The sequence below is a fragment of the Penaeus vannamei genome, chromosome 9, assembly GCF_042767895.1.
Source record: "Penaeus vannamei isolate JL-2024 chromosome 9, ASM4276789v1, whole genome shotgun sequence".
NCBI lineage: Eukaryota > Metazoa > Arthropoda > Malacostraca > Decapoda > Penaeidae > Penaeus > Penaeus vannamei.
In genome coordinates, this window is record NC_091557.1 from 13,666,289 (window position 1) to 13,678,639 (window position 12,351).

At 34.1% G+C, this 12,351-nt stretch overlaps 1 protein-coding gene across 2 annotated transcripts in view; it reads left to right on the forward strand.

Moving 5' to 3' along the window:
- Positions 1-12,089, forward strand: part of Cdc50 (cell cycle control protein 50A) — a 20,300-nt gene extending 8,211 nt beyond the window's left edge. Inside the window, exons 1-8 of one of the 2 annotated variants that reach the window (XM_070125340.1) lie at positions 3,745-3,904; positions 4,141-4,286; positions 4,460-4,615; positions 4,755-4,941; positions 5,166-5,291; positions 5,751-5,944; positions 6,313-6,506; positions 9,706-12,089. In XM_070125340.1, coding sequence (XP_069981441.1) covers positions 3,760-3,904; positions 4,141-4,286; positions 4,460-4,615; positions 4,755-4,941; positions 5,166-5,291; positions 5,751-5,944; positions 6,313-6,506; positions 9,706-9,754 — 1,197 coding nt within the window. In that variant the 5' untranslated portion in view covers positions 3,745-3,759 and the 3' untranslated portion in view covers positions 9,755-12,089. Of the gene's footprint in view, positions 1-3,744; positions 3,905-4,140; positions 4,287-4,459; positions 4,616-4,754; positions 4,942-5,165; positions 5,292-5,750; positions 5,945-6,312; positions 6,507-9,705 lie in introns of those variants that run through there. The other variant, XM_070125341.1, reaches the window with a different exon arrangement.
- Positions 12,090-12,351: the final 262 nt, after the last annotated feature.

Sequence of the window (12,351 nt, forward strand, 5' to 3'; positions counted from 1 at the left end):
GCAATTACTTGCCTTAGCTTTTGCTATATTTAGAATTTAATAGAGGATTAAAAAATAAATTCCTTTAATTTTTATACAGATTTTTACCAATGCTATTTACATAATCAATGGAAATGTGTCTTAGATGTGTTGCCTGTTACACATGCAAACAGCAAATGAGCCTAAAGACCCTTTCCATTAAGGCTCATTTTCATATTCATGATGTGAGACTCAATATGTTTTTTATGGCTGCAGGAAGGGGTGTGGTCATGAGACTTGTAGGTGCTGAAACATTTTTGTGATCAGCTTTATTTTGGAAGTATTTTCAGTCTGGTTGTTCTGATTAGAAGGCTCCTACTTTTTACTAGATTCCATTAGCAGTTCTGTTCATTTAATGGTGTTTCCTTTTCATATTCTTTATTTGTGTTTGGTTATTCCATCTTCCTTTCTTTAGTCTTTTAGTCTTTTTTCTTTCCTTTCCTTTTTTCCTCTTTCTTCTTTCCCTCATGCTCCTAATGCCACACTCCTCCACCTAACCCCTCCTTCCTCCATCCTAGCCCTTTCTACCTTCCACGAACCCCTCCCTCTCCCTCCTCTTCTCTCCTCTTTCTTCTTCTACTTCTCTTTCTCCTCTTCCTTCTCTTTCTCTATCTTAACAAACTACCTCCACCTCAACCTCCATCTCCACCTCCATCTCCACCTCCACCTCCACCTCCATCTCCACCTCCACCTCCACCTTCACCTCCATCTCCACCTCCATCTCCACCTCCATCTCCACCTCCATCTCCACCTCCATCTCCATCACCACCATCTTCACCTCCACCTCAACCACTGTCACTACCTCTGCCTCTACCTCTACCACTACCACCACCTCTTCCTCCACCTCTACCTCCACCTCTTCCTCCACCTCTACCTCCACCTCCCCCTCAACATTTGTCTTCACCTCCACTTCCATCTCCTCCACCACCTCTACCTCTACCTCCACCTCCACCTCCACCCCCCCCCCCTTTCCACCTCCACCCCCCCCCCCCTTTTCACCTCTACCTACACCTCCAACTCCACCTACACCTCCAACTCCACCTACACCTCCAACTCCACCTACACCTCCAACTACAACTACACCTCCAACTCCACCTACACCTCCAACTCCACCTACACCTCCAACTCCACCTCCCCACCCCTCTGCTTCCTTCCTACATCCTTTTCCTCTTCCTCCTCCACATCCTTAACCCTCTTTCCCCCTTCTGGCCTTTTCTGTCCTGCTGATTCTATTCTCCCCCTTGGCTGGTTGGTGGCTTATTGATCCACTGGGAGTCACTGGGAAGATAACAATGGGAAGGTAAGGTCTTCCCTCGGCTGATATTTTCTGCCCTTACCGAGAGCCCAGTGCAACAACGTCATGTCCTTGTGGGTTTTGCCTCACTTTCACTTTTTTATCCTTTTGATGTGTATGGCCCCTTTGTATTAGTGGTATATTTTATCTTGCTATCACTGTTATCACAATTATGATAGTGAGTGTTAGGTAGTTGTGCAGGTTGCAAATTATTCTCATGATAGTAATTGTAAGCTAATGTTATAATTATTATTGCCATTATGATTATCATTATCATCATCATCATTAATTAATTTATTTCCTAATAATCTTGATGTGAAGTATACTGTCATGAATATTTTTCAGCTCATTGTATTTATAAGCTTCATTGGGATTGGCTCTATGGTATTCTTAATTCATTATTATTATGAGTAATCATCATTAGCATCAGTGTTAGCATTATCATTATCTTTGTAATGATGATCAGTCATCATCATTCTTGCCCTCATTATCAATATTATGATAGTTATTATTTTCTATCTTTTTCACTATTACTGTTTCTATCATCCCTGTTATTATAGAATTTATTATTGTTGTCATTATTGATTGATTGATTAATAATAATTGTTATTATTATTATAATTATCATCATAGTTATCATTGTCATTGTTATTGTTATTGTTGTTGTTGCTATTATTATTATGATGATGATGATGATTATTATTATCATTAGTTATTGTTGTTGTTGTTGTTATTGTATTTGTTGTTGTTGTTGTTGTTGTTATTGTATTTGTTGTTGTTGTTGTTGTTGTTGTTGTTGTTGTTGTTCTTCTTCTTCTTCTTCTTCTTCTTCTTCTTCTTCTTCTTCTTCTTCTTCTTCTTCTTCTTCTTCTTCTTCTTCTTCTTCTTCTTCTTCTTATCATCGTCATCGTCATCGTCATCATCATCATCATCATCATCATCATCATCATCATCATCATCATCATCATCATCATCATCATCATCATCGTCCATCATCATCATCACCATCGTCCATCATCATCATCATCATCATCATCATCATCATCATCACCATCATCATGATCATGATCATGATCATGATCATCATTATCATTATCATTATCATCATCATCATCATCATCATCATCATCATCATCATCATCATCATCATCATCATCATCATCATCATCATCATCATCATCATCATCATCATCATCATCATCATCATCATTGTTATTATTGTTTTTCTTATTGCTATTGTTGTTATTATTGTTGTTATTATTATTGTTATCATCATCATCATCAATATTAGTTTTATTTTTTTATTATGTTATTGATAATGATGATAATGAAAATGATTATCATTATAATGATAATTATGATTATAATGATAATAACGATAATGATAATGATGATAATAGTAATGATAATAATAAGGATAATATTAATGATAATAATGATAATAGTATTATTATTAGTGATAAGTGATAGTGATAGTAATGATGATGATGATGATGATGATGATGATGATCACTATTGTTGTTATTGTTATTATATTTTTTTTATCATTATTATTAATATTATTATTGTTATTATTATAGGTATGATAATAGGTTTTATTATTGTTAATGATGTTAAATGGTAGTCTTTTCTTCCACTTGAGAGTTGTTGTTTTTTTACACTTTTTTTGTGTTCAAATGTTGATGAGTAGCATTTATACATTGCTGGCAACCTTTGGGCTGAGTTACCATGTAGGCTACACCATGGAGTTTGTGTGACCCCACTGCACCTATCAAGGGCCATTAGGGGAAGTTGGCTGGGCGTGGCTCCTGGAGGGGAGGGCAGAGAGTTATGGACCGTGTTGGGGGGGAATGGGAAATCAGAAGGCCTCTTGTCAGGGTGCCGTGTGGTGGTGTGGTTTTGTTTTTGTGCCGACGCAAGATATAAATTTATTTTTATATACACTTGTAAAAAGTGTAGCAGTTATTAGTATTATTATTATTGTTTGTTTATTTATTTATTTTGATTTAATTTTTTTTGATGTAGTGTTGTGATAGTTTTATCAAAAGTGATTTAGATGTTGCAGTCTTTTATTCAATTAGCTGAATTAAGTAATGAGCAAGATATGTAAAGATGACATTGATTTCTGTGTAATTTATTGGGGTGTTTTGTAGTTTATTTGATCTGAGAATATTGACGCAAGTTTGATACAGTCTTAGATTTGATACATTCTTTAGAGAATTATTTGAAAACCAATTGAGTGGAGGTGTTGGTTATGAATTATTGGAATATGGAGAGTTTTTAGTGTTCATTTAACTGTCCATGAATTAAGACGTACTAGTATTTGCTATATTTCCAATTTTTTGTAGGTTTTATTAGACCAAGAATGATATAGTAGTTTATACTAAGTAAGGTGATAGGACACTTGAGTATATTGGTATTGAATTACTGTGCCAAATACGAAAGCAATGCCTGCTGAGGACTTAGAGGCTGTCATGAATGTGAGGGTATTAGAGAGGAAAGTTGTTACCCTTGAGACTCAGATTCAAGATTTAAAATTTCGAATAATTTCCAATGAACGGAAAGCTGCAGAAGAGAAGAGACGAAAGCTTGGTAATGTTGTGCTTTTTATATAGTATCATTGAACTTGATTTAGGATTATTAAACTTATAAAGTATGATTGTGGAAAAATGGTTTGTACATTACTTCTAAAAATTTATTTTATGTAAATTTATTTGATGTAAAAGAAGTGCTGAATAATATCGGAGTACTAGTTTGGAAATACTGTTAGACAAAGACCTGATTAGATGTAAAATGAATGGGAATTAATGTTGCTTTTTTTTGCACAGATTCAAAATTTAAACAGAAATTTAAGCAGCAGAGACTTCCAGCATGGCAGCCGATCCTCACAGCTGATACAGTCCTTCCGGCATTTTTCCTCATTGGTCTTTTGTTTATCCCTCTGGGGGTGGCTCTCCTCTACTTCTCAGAGAACGTGAGTAAAGCCTTAATTATGGGGATTGTGAGAAGATGAGGTTGATGCAAAGGTTATTAATGATATTGAAGAGAAATATATCATATATATGTTGGTGGTAATATGGTCTCATCTGGGTATAGTTTTTTCTAAACATAACTAGGAAGACTCATAAACCCTTATTCCTTCAAAAGGTACAAGAGTTCCAGTTGGAGTACACAGATTGTGAGAGCATCACCCATCAGTTAGCTGATGGAACAAAGAGGCCGTGTAAAGAGGTTATAAAAGAAACTACCGATGTCTGCACATGCCGCATTAGCTTCAACATCTCAGAAACTTTTGAAAAAAATGTAAGAAATGTTCATTTGATGGTGTTTATTTCCAGTAGTTTTCAAGTAATAGTGTGTGATAATTTATGCATGTATTAGATAGCAATTCTTGCAGCTTATAGGTTAGAGATGACTTAAAGTATGATTTACGATATTCCAGGTTTACCTCTACTATGGCTTGGATAACTTCTACCAGAATCATCGTCGCTATGTTAAGTCTAGGGATGATGATCAGTTGTTGGGAAGAGTAAACCCTACAGTTAACAGTGATTGCAAGCCTTTTGCAACTGATTCTGAGGATAAAATCTTTGCACCCTGTGGAGCAATTGCTAACTCAATGTTTAATGGTATGGAAAGATTTTTTATTTTTCGTATTGTGATATATATTATTATACAGATTGACAGATACATCACAAGTATTGATTTTGATGTAGAAAACGTATGAATGAGAATTGATATCTTTACAATACAAAAGATACGTTTGAAACCCGTCAAATACATCTCTTGTATTGTGGAGATATTAATTTTCATGTATATTCTTATATTCTTAACTTGCAAATTTTGTTCACAGACACGTTGAGGTTGTTCCGGAAAAAGGACAGTGAAAACATAAAGTTGATCAAGAAAGGCATTGCTTGGCCCTCAGATCGGAAGTTGAAATTTAGAAATCCCGAAGGAGCCTTGAATGAGACTGGTGGTAAGAGGCGTGTTGTCTCTGTTCTTTCCTGATTATATGAAGAGTTAATAAGTGATAGTGAGCAACAATGACTGTGATTGATCAAAAATGGATGTGAACATGAGTAAGAGTGAGACTAACATTAGAGCTTGATTGAACAAAGGAGTGAAAGAGGCTGAGCAGTAGTGTTATGTGGTAGATGTGAGAGAGCATGAACGAGCAAGATTTGAGTATGAGTGGATGAGAGTGAATGGGAGTGAGAAGTACCAAGTGGGGTAGAGAAAGGTGTAGAGGCAAATTCTTTCTCCATACATTCTCTAAATATCATATTTTGTTCATCAGCAATAGGAGGTCATTATTCCTATAAATTAATAAGAACATCGTTATTCTTAATTTCTGTTAGTTTTACTAGTATTTGTAAGGTATGGCAGTGCAAGTACAAAGGGCAGACACTAAAAGACTGATTGCATTTCTTTACAGCATTCAAAGACACTGTAAAGCCTCTCTACTGGACTCGTAGTGTATGGGAGCTTGATCCAGATGACCCTGATAATAATGGCTATAGGAATGAGGACCTGATTGTCTGGATGCGCAGTGCAGCTTTTCCCACCTTCCGTAAACTCTACCGTAAAATTGACCACAGCCAGGAGGGTTTCATCAATGGACTTCCTGCAGTATGTATAAATTTTAGATTCTGATCAGTTAACCACAATGATGTTTAGGTATTTTCATCCACCTCTTTGCTATGCCTTCAGCGTCACTTCTTCCTATTCCACTTTTGCCTCTTCATTTTCTGTTCTTCCTACACACAGGAAGGCTTAATATTAAAATCAAAATATTTGCAAAAATTACAGTTGATTGTCATGATGCACTTCTATCCTTAGTTGAAAATACAAGGAGAGTAGGAATTAAATTTTCCTTAAATATAAAGAATTTAGTTCAGAATTTTCATCATTTAGAATTATCACTTGTAATTATTTTGTTAGCATTTATATCTCTGGCATCAACCTTAGATCAAACTTTATCTCATTTTTTTTCATAGGATCGTTACTATTTGGAAGTTGACTACAATTACCCAGTGGATTCATTTGGTGGCAAGAAGCGAATGATTCTCTCCACAACCAGCTTCTTAGGTGGCAAAAATAACTTCCTCGGTATTGCATACATCACAGTGGGAGCTATCTGTCTCCTGCTTGGAATCATTTTCCTTATTATCCACATCAAATTTGGGAAGAGGTAAGTTGCAGTCTTGGTGATGGAGATTTACTGTGAAAAGCACGTAGAATACAAATTAAAGGGACTGTCATGTAAAAAAGTTGGTTTAATAGTCAATTTTTTTTGGTAAATTGGATGGGCAACTGGCTAATAATTGTGGTGAAATATGAGTGTGCTCAACCAGTTATGAAATAGGTGTAAAAGAAGTCTGTTTTTGGTCTGTAATTTTCCTAAACAGAAAAAAAAATTGTGACTTGCAGAATGACTTCCCACATCATATTCCTAAAAGAAACTCTTTGTTGCTATATATAGGATCAAGAAAGAATGAAGGATGTAAAAGAGAGAGTGTTGTTTTTTAATAACTTTTGTGTGAACTCATTTAAGAGCAAGGAAGGTTTTGATTGGATTTTTTTTTTTCTTATAGCAATTCACCATGGTTGATTTCATCATACCAGAATTGTTTTCTTGATTATGTATGCTCATGACAATCCCCTTAAAGGATACATTGGGTGCAAGTATTGGATTTTAGAGGTGATAGCTTGTAGTTGATAATGCTTGTGGAAAGCACAGCTGGTTATTTACATTGCTAGGACCATGTCCCAAGTACGTAATACCTAATTCTAGTAAGAGTGCTATAGTAATGTAACCATAGTTGATGATTATTGTTCAATCTAATTCTTTCTTTCTTTTTATCTTGAATTCTTACACCTCCCTTCTGTAGGCAAATGTATGATATCTACAGAATACATTTATTCTATAGGGAGGAAAAATTTGATTGTTTTCCACCCCGTAATTCACCATGCACCTATGTGAATAGCCATTCTTATATGTATATTGACATTTAAAGAAATAAGAGGGCTTATGATCTTGCTTATATATGTGATTACCTGTGCCCACTGCAGTTATAAATTAATGGGTACAGGTAGATGAAGCTTACAAATGCTGCACATAGCTAAATACTGGAAGAATGAAGGTCCTTGTAAACCTGACACAACACAATACAAAATGACACACATCACAGGTGCAAATTGTGATGCAACATTCTGCAGCCCAGATCAACAGAAAATAGCATTTTATAGTGAATGTAGAAATGGACAGTTTACCCGTAAATGGTGGGTGATATGATATTACATCTTTGTGGGGAAGGGTTGTAGGGGTAATGTTATTCCCAAGGCTTGGGTGGATGATAGATGTATACAATAGCAAGGGTCACTTTGCTACTGTATGTTTGCTGTGTAGGATCATACTCAATAAAACACATAATAACACAGCCAGTACAATACATTGCATTGAATGACAACACCGAACAGCTCAGCTTAACTTGACACTATGTTAAAATTTCTCTACATCTTGAATTTGTTTTCACAGTACTATTTGCTCAACAGTGTTGGGTAGCAGATTTTATAATGTTTACTATTGTTATTTGTGAATGTTAAATGAAATAAAGGCAATGTAATACCCGTTTTGGGTTTTTGATTCATGCTACAAAGTATATGACACCTGTAGATTATATTGTATTTAAACAATTGAGTAAGATTATAAGAGAATACTTTTACTGGTATTGCTTTCATTTCGTTTGATCTTACTAATGTGATTTGAACTAATGTGTCTGATTATATAAAGTGACATTTTTCCATGAGGATGTGATATTGTGTTTTGTCCTGTTTCTATATCACAATGCCACAAAATGGATTAGTTTACAACAGTGGACACATATAATTACTGATGCAGACAACACACATGCAGATATAAACAGAATACAGAGCCATTACAATACATTACATTCACACACTCAGACTTATGCACAAACAGTATACGAATGACACATAAGCAATGATTCATAGGCCCATAGACAATACACAGACACAGGCATGTAAGCACATGCACATAGCATACACACTGCATGCACATTGCAAGTGCATCACAGACGCACTGGACAGACACCAAACAGGCACTGCATAGGCACTGTACAAGTACTGCACAAGCATTGCACAGGCATCGCAGAGGTGCTGCAAGGCAACGCATAAGCACTGCACAGGCATCGCCCAGGCACTGCACAGGCATCGCACATGCACCGCACAGGCACCATGTGCACACACGTACATGCACGTGTGCACACAGAGATGCACTTATACCACATACACAGCACACACCTATTCATTCACTCGTACACTCATTCACTCTTAAAACTTAAAAAAATTAAAAAGGTTTTCAAGGAGAAGCATGCTTGTTACCCAAGTTTGCTTTGAAATGGAAGCTTTCATTTGAAGCACACCATAAAGTGTGGTGGAGAAAAAACTTTAATTCAAAATGTGATTTTTGCTTTTATATGATGGAGTGATTCAAGGAAGATTTCTAGGTATTTTAGGGAAGAGGGTGCTTGTAAGAAAGTGGACTCTGAGGAAGTTACCCAAAGCTTGGACGAGTTAGCTTAGGCTGTTGTAGGTAAGCTTAAATTTCTGTGGACTTAACCTAATTAGCTAGCTGTTGCATTTTTAAGTAGAGTTCCAGAGGTTGTTTGTTTAGACTTCTTCATGTTCTCAATTGCATAATAATAAGAGGAAAACAGATGTAGAAGTTATTTGACTTAACAAATCATCGGTGTTAATTATGCAAGTTAATTTTTCTCTCTCTCATTTTATCTTGTTTCAACCCTGGGCTTCATTTTGAAGCTTAAGAGTAAAGAGAGATCAACAAGACAGTCGCGATTCCTTTTGGTAAAATTCTAAGGGTGATTCCGTATCATGCGAACCATCACCGTAGTCATTAATTTTCTCCCTACTTTCCTCCTTTTTGAGAATGACAACCTTCTGATATCCTGTGATGTTTTATATGGTTCAAACTCTAGTGCGATGTATGGTAGTTGCTTCTTCTTGTGTGTGATGCTGCATAGTAATTACACTTATTTTCTGTATTGGGACAAAGATGCACCTGGTTGGTGATTACTGAAGACAGGTAGATAGATTATTAATACCAATATTATGATTATGATTTATTTATGTTATTTAATTTGTTTTTAACATATTAGCAATGATAGTTATTTGACATACAACAGTGCTATTCTGACATATTGTATTCAGCCAGTCATCACCAAACGGTCAAGTGCATCTTTGCCTCAGTAGGAAAAAAAATTGTATAGTAAGGAATATATTTTAATGTTGTATATTGTAGCTTTTGAAATAGTTTTTTCAACTAATCTGTATTTTTTATCATTTTTCAGGGCTGGTGATCAACTGAGTATAAACCAGAACACGCCATACAGTGACTAGAAGAACTTTGTTTCATATTAAGTCATATCTTATTGTAAAGTTTCCAAAGAAAGGGGAAGAGGTTCAGTGTGGGTAATAAGAATGGGAAACACTGCCTCTTTCATTTTTAATTTATTTGAATATCATTTGTGATATCTGGATAAAGTGAGCTTGTTTTAGATTCTCAAATGCAGGACCAAAGAGCTATGTGAGTACCAGTGATAGATAAGCCTTTTTTCTTATTATGGATTTTCTAATAAGAAATAACTTCTGTATAGAACATTCCCTTTTAATCTGGTTGCTGAATAAGATGATTTTTTTCAGTATCTAATTTTATAAATTGCAGTTTTGTTATTTTATATATATCCTAAAATTGCAAGCCATAGGATATAGGGAAAAAGTGAATCTGTTATCTGTATATCACAATTTAGAGGTTCATTAGGTGGGTCTTGCAGGTACTTGATACATTTAAATGCTTGATGAAAAGTAAGAATATTTCTTATATAGCTTTCAAGTGAGCATTACGCCCATAGATTATAAAATTGCCCCAGTATTGCCCTGCTTATAATAAGAAATGGTTTATTATGAAAATAGTTAGCAGAAGTAAAGATAAATTAGCCACCGTTGTTGTATATTTTATAATGATTTATGAAAGGGCTCATTGAGAGTTTTCTCTCTTTTTTTCCCCTTTTTTTTGTATTTTATCTCAGGGTTGAATTAGAGCATTACAAAGAACTAAACTTTTATTGGTTAATACAGATTATGATAGTGTCACCTCAAAATTATGTTGCCATTTGTCCAAGGATAGGTTGTACTTAATGATTAAGAAAATGATATTTCAATAGATACAATGAAACTTGGGTATTGGGGCTATGGGTGCGTTTGAGGCCACCTTGATTATTGGTTTTAGTTCCAATCACCCAGTAAACAGTAGCCTTTGGGTAATATTGTTGTATTTTCATAGGTTATTCCTTATTTATTTCATTATTTGTAAAAAGCAATTACATGTGAGTTTTGCTTATGTGGTAATGAAGTTAAATATTATATTCTAAGATGGTAATTGCTTTATTACTGATAAGGCACTTGGGATTATTTTGCATTTTTTTAATAAGATCTTGAAAAAGGATCAGTATTATTTCTTTATGGATATATTTTGACTTTGATATTTATTCATTTTGGGTGAAGTGGCCTTAGATATTAATTTTATGACAAAGTCAAAAATAAAGTAAAAGAATGAGAAGATGTAAAGAACAAACTGAAACTTCATATAAATGTGAAGACAAATGACGCATATTCACTGGTGCTTTACTAATACTTTCCATATAGCACCTGATATTTTTTTAAAGCATTCAGACACATAAAGAAAAAAGATTTATTGGTTTAGCTTACAGTGTAATATTTGTATATATGTATGGACATACATACATACGTGCATACATATTTACATGCTTTTATGTAATCATAAACTATTTTTGGTATTCTGCAATTTCATTGCACAATGATTTGATTCAATCTTTAAAAAGTCAAAACAGATTAATAAAACATGAGTATTATGGTAAATGTTCATTTTCACTATAGTTTACAATTGTAAATGTATATAAGAATATATAACCAGTTCACAGTGCCAGTATAGATATTCTATTATTTCTATTTGAGATGTGTAGCACATGCAATCTGTGTATGGTGTTGAGCTGTGTCAAGAAGTATGCTTGTTATTGGTGGACATTACTGTGTCAATGATCAGAATCTGTAGGATCTTGCTCTTGTACTTCTTGCAACACTACTTCAACATTACATGTTTTTATTTTTGAGATTATCATTATTATTATCATAATTAATTCTATATAAATAGTTTTTAATGATTTTTACCTGACTGAAAACATTTGCATATGGTTTATATCATACAAAGAGAAGACTTTTGTGTTTGTGATATGTTTAGCAAAAAATGCAATAGTTTATTTCATCAATGCTATTTTATGTAGAACATATATTCTTGTTGAAGCAACGTGGTAGTAGTTAGTGTTGTAAAGTGTTGCATTCCATATATTAGATGTTATAAAAGATTTATGGTCACTTGACTAAAGGATTTAATGTATTCATAAGATAGGATATAAATTTTTTAAGGTAATACATAAAATTTCTGATTTCTGTTTCAAAAAATGATTAAAAATTAATTCTGACTATCTGTTGTCATGGAGGTTAGAATTTTTCTTTTTTTCTTTTTTATCTTTCCTCAGTTTGATTATTTTCTATTTATTTGAATTTATTTGTTCCCTTAATGTACTTGTGTTTCTGATTTATCAATTTGAGGAGTGTAATTGTTTCATCTAGTCCAATAAAGTCCGTTGTATGGAAACTATTTGTTTGAGGTGTCGATTCCTTCAAGTTTTTCTTGTATTGAAAAGATTTTCTTGTTCATGACAGATCATTAAAATGCCTTTGTTTTCTTGGAAGGACTCAAGTGAAGTATAGAATGTAAGAATGATAATTTTTTTTTTTTTTTATAAACTTCATGCTTCTACAGTAGAGACTTCCTGAAAGAAAATTCCTTTTTTAAAAATTTAATTGTCAGAACCATATATCATAATGCAACTTTAAATGCATTTCTGAAAACTTAC